General features: G+C 37.6%; 1 protein-coding gene across 3 annotated transcripts in view; it reads right to left on the reverse strand.

The window, feature by feature from the left end:
• The window catches only part of LOC143019516 (zinc metalloproteinase nas-14-like), a 206,900-nt gene that overhangs the window by 182,806 nt on the left and 16,594 nt on the right, over positions 1 to 7,500 (reverse strand). For all 3 annotated transcript variants that reach the window (XM_076175199.1, XM_076175198.1, XM_076175197.1), the window contains exon 3: positions 5,028 to 5,062. In XM_076175199.1, the coding sequence (XP_076031314.1) occupies positions 5,028 to 5,062 (35 nt within the window). The remainder of the gene's footprint in view (positions 1 to 5,027; positions 5,063 to 7,500) is intronic.

Here is a 7,500-nt window from a genome sequence, read left to right on the forward strand (position 1 = left end):
CAAGTGGAGTTCCTCAGGGTTCCGTTCTTGGGCCACTTCTATTCATAGTATATATAAATGATATAGACCATGGACTAAAATCTACTGTTTCCAAATTTGCTGATGATACAATACTGCGCGCAGTGGCAAATGATCACTCAAACCAATTAGATATTCAAGAAGATTTAGATCAATTACAGCAATGGTCTGAAAAGTGGCTAATGAAATTTAACACAAGTAAATGCAAGGTAATGCACATAGGTAAAAATAACAGTAAGTACGATTACAAGTTATAGTGAAAAAGATCTCGGCGTAATTATCAGTAACGACCTCAAATCATCCAACCAGTGTATTTCAGCCTCTGAGAAAGCAAATAAGATTCTAGGACTGATTACGCGATCTTTTGATTTCAAAAGTCCATCACTCATTAACAAGCTATATAAATCATTAGTTCGTCCACATCTGGAATATGCTGTTTGCGTATGGTCACCAAATCTCATTAAAGACATTGACAGACTAGAAAAAGTACAACGGCGAGCCACAAAACTGATTCCGAATATCAAAATAAATCATACGAAAATCGACTAAAACACATGAATCTATTTTCCCTAAAAAAGCGTCGACTCAGAGGTGACTTGATACAGGTCTTTAAGATTTTAAAGGGAATTGACAATATCAAAAGTGACAAAATTTTCACATTGAATGAGAATCAGACAAGAAACAATGGTCTCAAACTGTCCGGAAATAGATTCAATTTGGAAGTGGGTAGAAACAACTTTGCCAACCGTGTAGTTAATGAATGGAATAAACTTCCTGCACAGGTAGTGCAATGTATTTCAGTTCGAAGCTTTAAGATGCTGTAATGATTATAATTTATTTTATATTATTTGTTTTTGTTTTGTTACCTTTTGTATGTCTGATTTTCATTTATTACACAAGGTAACATTTTTTTTTTCAAAAGTTTTGTTTATTGTATTTTTTTAGATTTTATTAATCCATTTTTCCTGCTGATTTCAAATATGCAATTTTTTTTTGTATCATCGACCGTTATAGAAATACATATAATTTCAATGTTACCATGTATATTTTGGAATTGTTATGTGGTCTGCTACTAAATGTTTATCTAATTTTCTCTTTCAGATCAATGACTGAACTATTTACCTGTTAAGATGGCTACTAGAGGATGTGAAAATTCTCCTGATACATTTTGCTATGTGAGTGGTTATTATATTGGGAAAAAACAAGTACTACATAAGATCGTGAGAGGTGCTAAAGTGTGGATAGCGTACAGACTCTATTTTGGAATGCCCATGGGTGACCAGGACAAGCCATGGGCACTTCATGTGATATGTGGAAGCTGCCGATCTACTCTAGAAGGATGGCTGAGAGGTACAGGAAGGGCAATGCCTTTTGCCATTCCTAGAATATGGAGAGAGCCGAAGAACCATCACGACGACTGCTACTTTTGTATGATTGATGTGACGAAGTACAGGAAAGTGAAAGGAAGATAAGCTCTGCAGTATCCAGACATACCATCATCTAGAGCACCTGTCCCACATGATGATAGCTTACCAGTACCACAACCACCAGAAAATGCAAGTTTTTTTTTATCATACTCTCTTTACTTTTAATTAACTTCAATATTAAGTACTTAATATATATTCACTTTCCTAAAGATATATGGAATACTAATGCTATTCGTCTTTGTTGAAGTTGCTATATTTAGTTATTTCTTTCTTTCCAGATGGAAGATGCAATGGAAATTTCATCTGAAGGGTCAGCAGGTAGCAGCAGCCATGAAATGGGAGACGAAGATTTCGCACCAAGAACGACCTCGGAGCCTCACTTTCCAAGTCAGAGTGAGCTAGATGACTTAATCAGAGACTTAGGTCTTACTAAGTCAGGAGCTGAGCTTCTTACATCAAGGATGAAAGAATGGAATCTACTAGGAGAAGACTGCAGGACATCTGTGTACCGGAAACGAAAACGGAAACTGGAAACTGGAAAGAGCGATGACGAAAGTTGAAAGAGAAGCTTGGTGTTCATTTCGTGATGTAGTTCGTGGATTCCTAGGAAATCACAAGGACCCTAATTATAAACAAATAGTGGCAAAGCTTATTGAGAACTTCAGGAAACTTGGTTGTCGTATGTCCTTGAAGATACATTTCTTGCATTCTCACCTAGATTTCTTCCCCGAAAACTTGGGGGCTGTCAGTGAGGAGCATGGCAAGAGATTTCATCAGGATATCGCAACTATGGAAAGAAGATATCAAGGACGATGGAATACTGCTATGATTCGGAGATTACATATGGTCACTAGTCAGAAAAGACGAAAGCATGCATTCTAGAAAATCTCGATCGTCAAAGCACTTCTAATCATGAGAAGAGTCATCAAAACACTTGCAGTGCAAAGTTGTGTTGTTTATTTTGTTCTTACTAATATTGTAGATGTTGTATAATTATCCTTAGAATGCTAAAGTAGATTGAATCAATTAACTACTGTAGAGAAAGGTTACGTATATAACAATAAAATATAAAATCAAGAATAAATAAAGAAATATCGATGTTACGTCAAAACTAATGTGATATTTGGATTCAGTGACACGAAATACATATATAAACATGAAAAATACAAATAAACAAAACATGTGTTACATTGTGTTATTAGTCATATGTCAATTTATTATTATTTACTATTTACCTGTTTGTTTATTATTTAACTATACCTATGCATTTATTTATGTATTTTATTTGTTATTTACATTCTTATAGTTTTTATTTGTTATTTTATTATTGTGTTTTTTTTCGCATCCGACCTAGATATGGACCAAAAGGTCTCCTGTCGGCATGCTCCGCCTTTGTAATCCTTTGTAATTCTTTGTAATTACAAGTACTACAAAAACGAGCGTGCGGTCGCTTCGTATGCAAAATCAAGAATGACGCCAAGCGACGCGACCAAGCTCCCCTTGGCGGGAAAACATACACGCCCAAACGAACACTTGGGTCTTACAATAATGTATATAATATAATGTATAATATGTAATGTATATAATAATGTCATATCTCACAATAATAATGAATAAACAATATTACAAATACGTATATACAACACACAAAGAATATTTTATGCCACCATTACAATGTTACCTATGCCAAACAGTCAAACTCTCAACTATGATTAAACAATACAAGTAGAGTGTTAGAACACCATAAGAATCCATGGCAATGTTTGTTCACATGAAAAGTTTTAATTGTTGTATAGACTGGGTTAAAGCTTTATTAATTTTATCTTGTAAACTATTTGTTGACAGAAATGTCATAGGAAGCAATCTTATTAAACATTTTGAAGAGGTTCGTCTGAACATTAGTTGTGGCATGCATAAGACGGATAGTTTCATCATTGGTAATATTTGTAAATAGGTTGTAAATTCACACCAAACACCATTACTATGAATTCTTGTGACGTTCTAAAATTATATTTGAGTTATGACTTTTCGATTTAATTATGTGTCGTAACCGTTACTGTTGATTATCACTAGCGATCTCTCCTAGATAACATCTGTTACCTTTCCTAACTTTATACTTCAGGACCTTTCCTAATTATTTATTTTGTGACCATTCCTACTTTGTACCATTTTATCTGTACTCTCTCCTGAAGATGGGATTGAACCAAAGCGCTTGGGAATTTCGTGTTGTTGTTGTTGTTTTTCCGTAGTGGTAACCAGCACGCAGAAATTTTGTTGGTTTACCTACGTCTAAATAGCGCTCTAACGAGCCTCCCTAAAGGGCTCCATATACGCTCAGGCAGCCTGTCCGGCTAGCGTCTGGTTCAAGCCAGTTTGAGCGTGTACGGGCACATGAGGTGGCCTCACAAACCTGGAGCTGACAAAGGCCTCATACACGCTCAGGCGGCCTCTGCGACAGCCTGAACACCCAGGTGGATAAGCCGCCTGGTGTCATCCACACAATATTAGGTCCTGTCTCAAGGAGTGAAGACAATGGTATCTCCCATGGATATGGAATATATAGTCCTACTTGTAACTGCAGCTGTTGCAGTGACCGAATTACTTAAAGCTTGCTTATTCTAGTTGTAGAGGACTGATTCAGATCTACACTATGTCCCTTTTTTCACATGAATCACTATATTTTTCGTAGTGAACTCAAAATACCCTAGATGATAGTCATCTTTGTGTAGATTTGTATCTTTTTGTGAGCGAATACGCATGTTTGTGTGTGATGTATTTGTTGCCGATTTTCAAACAATCTTCTTGACGACCCTCATCCATACCAGAATGCTTATATTCTTATTTTGGCTATCTCCAGAATGATATCTTAATCAGTGTGTATTTACCCTTTCATTCATCACTAAAAATTATTTCTACTGCGGTGCTGTATTCCTCGATCCAAATTCGTGTTTATATCAGGCCCATACGAGGTAATGGTTTTGTACCGTCGCTAAATCTCGGGTAGCTGTACCGTTCTTTTCTTTTAAATTTTCATCAAACAATTCATACGTTGTTTTATTTTATTATTTTTTTTTTTTCATTTTCTCTGAATACTCTATAGGTTTAATTTTCCAAAGGGACGGATTTTCTATGTATATACCAATAGATTCGTTCCAAAATTGCTGCTCTTCTTCAGTGGTGCAGCTGATGCTCAGAGTGAAAGGCATGTTTACGGTATGCTGTCGAGTGCTGTACAACTGTAGGCTGAATGCCACTTGATATACCCATTTATGCTTACTCGTAAAAGGGTCTGAACCAGACGTTGGCCGGAAGGAGCCAGAGGATTAGGAATATGTGTCATTTCTTTATTTTGCAAAAACATGTTGTTCATATCTATTGCACTGTTAACATATTTTAAAAGTTTTTAAAAATATTGTTCTTTGAATTAAGTATTATTATACAATCGTATTTTATTTAGAAAAACCTTTGGTCATATATTAAGCAGTCATCAAGACGAACAAAAAAGTTAATAATCTATATCGAAAAAAGGTGTTATAGGTTTGAGAAATTTAGAACGGGTTTAAATGAATACATTTTACTTACGTGTTTGTCGCTTCGGATGTCGCCTTCCCGGTAAACTGCAATGAAAGATGATCAGAATGGGGCAAATTTCTAAATTAAACATGTACAAAAAAAAAGGTTAGAGGGATCAGAAGGAGTAATTAATTTGCTTATTGACCTTTATATACACTAAAATCCAATAATGGCATACACGTTTATCATGTAGAAAAAGTAGTCAATTCAAATACATACACACGGACTAGACCTGTTCAAAAAACAACTTTTTCGTATTTTCATACGTTATTGTACTTTTCCTATGCTTTTTGACCTGGGAATGACAAAAACTACATTTATTTTTATCTTGGATGTATAAAAGCATTGCCGCAAAAGGGCCAATTTTGAGTCATTTCTAAACATATTTTGTAGTATAATTTTTTATCTATCCAAGATAGAGCAACAAATTAGGTAACAAATAAAAGAACAGATTCTACTTTACATATAGCGGCAAATTAAAATTGATGAATTTTCCCCGTGAATTTTAAAAGATATGAAATTGCTGGAAATCCTGACTTTTTGCTAACCTGGAGACGGTTTTTGTATAGATGTTTGAATTTTAAGCGAATTTAGACACAAAATCGTATATAATTTCGGGATTTAATTTCATATTTCATATTTACAGAAACCTGTTAATGATGTTGGGCGATACAGAAACTAAATTCAAATCCAGGAAACTATCGACAAGATATTTCACGATTGCATGAACCAAGGAGCTACAAGGACGCACAGTTGATGTCTCAGAACCTCCACCTGCAGTCCACAAGCAAGCATCAAGTCGGCCATTCACCAGATCTCTCACTGAAACCTTTCCGGTCGGATACCCTTAAGGCTTGCGTCAGTGGTTCCCAGCTTCTCACCAACAGACAAGCATTCCAGTACTTCCTTTATTTCAAGAGTTTACCAGAAAATACAGGGAAACCCACTGTTCAAGACCTCGCCTCTGAAACAGTTGGAGCTATCATCCCATACTGACAGATGGCTAGGCCAAGACGATAATCAGACAGAACTGCATGAAGGTCTTCGTGAAACTCCATTACAAACACAGAGACCTGATGAAGAGCAAAGGAAGAGCAAGTGACCCTGGAGGAAAGAGAAGTGCATTTGATCTTGGAATTGGGAGCTCCAGATGCTGTCCAGGATATAGAGAGCAACAGACTGTTATCCAGGGAGAAGAAGGATGATGACTTCAGGTTCAACCAGGACCAGAGGACTGAAGGGAAAGGTCGCATGTTGGGTCATGGCCAGATTTTTTAGACAAGATCCCAGCAACAAGTAGGCCGAGCTGAGAGGCAACTGCAGAGGCAAAACAAGGTGATCATAATTTCATACTTTTACTAATCATACTTTTGAATATCACAAGATGTAGGGAGTCTTACATGCTTACCAAATTGTGTTATTCTACAGCTGCAACAAAACAAGAGGCAGTTACTCACGTGGATGACATTACTTGGGGGTGATTCCAGTGACAGTGACGCTAACACAGAGGATATGGATTACCATCAGCCTCGTCCTAAATGTTCTTACCATGAAGACACCATGACTTTGACATTCACCAGGACAGTTTTGGAATGTGACGCCATCTGCAATACAACTGATCGTCTTGGCTTGTCTGACAATCAAGTTACTGCCCTAGTTTCTGCCATCTAGAAATCTGGTGGTCTGATCTGGACACGTTAATCATTTCTAGATCAACAACACGTCGTAACAGAATACTGTCAAGGTACAAAACCAGCCAGAGCAACATGGTGGAGTTCAGTAGGACCCTCCCCCAGCTTGCTGCTTTACACTGGGATGGGAAGATGCTCAGAGACGTCCTGGGTAGTGAACCTTGGACCACCTCAGAGACTTTAGCTGTGCTCATGTCTGGACCACCTTCCTATCCTGAAGGGAAGTTACTGGGAGTACCTGTCATTGACAACTCAACAGGCACAGGTCAAACTGAGACATCAATGGACTTGTTGGAGACATGGGGGTTTACAGGTGTCACAACTGCCCTTGTGTTTGACACTACATCCAGTAACAGTGGAGTACACAGGGGAGCTGCCAAACTGCTTGAGGAAAAGCTGAGCACTAAGGTGTTTTACCTGGCGTGCAGACACCACATCCTGGAGGTGCTAGTTGGAGCAGTCTGGGAAAAGCTGTTTTGCAAGATGAAAAGTTTAGAGAATCCCTGGTTCACACTTCAAGGATGTGTGGGGTAAATTGACAACAGACACACTTAAAACCCTGATGATCAGAAGTAAATGGCTCAGGAAAATGAAGAGGGATTGTAAGGAAATACTTAATGACATCCTCACATCTCAGAAGCCACCGAGAGATGACTACATGTCTGACCTCACAATGATTGTTCTTAGAGGCCCACCTACTCGTGGGTTCACTGGAGTCGACTAGGGGCCATTCACTAGGCCAGATGGACGGCCAAGAACTTGTATTCCATGAAGATACTGATGTTTTGTGA

Source organism: Oratosquilla oratoria, chromosome 37 (assembly GCF_046742065.1).
Source record: "Oratosquilla oratoria isolate Oo_2021 chromosome 37, ASM4674206v1, whole genome shotgun sequence".
Classification (NCBI taxonomy): Eukaryota; Metazoa; Arthropoda; class Malacostraca; order Stomatopoda; family Squillidae; genus Oratosquilla; species Oratosquilla oratoria.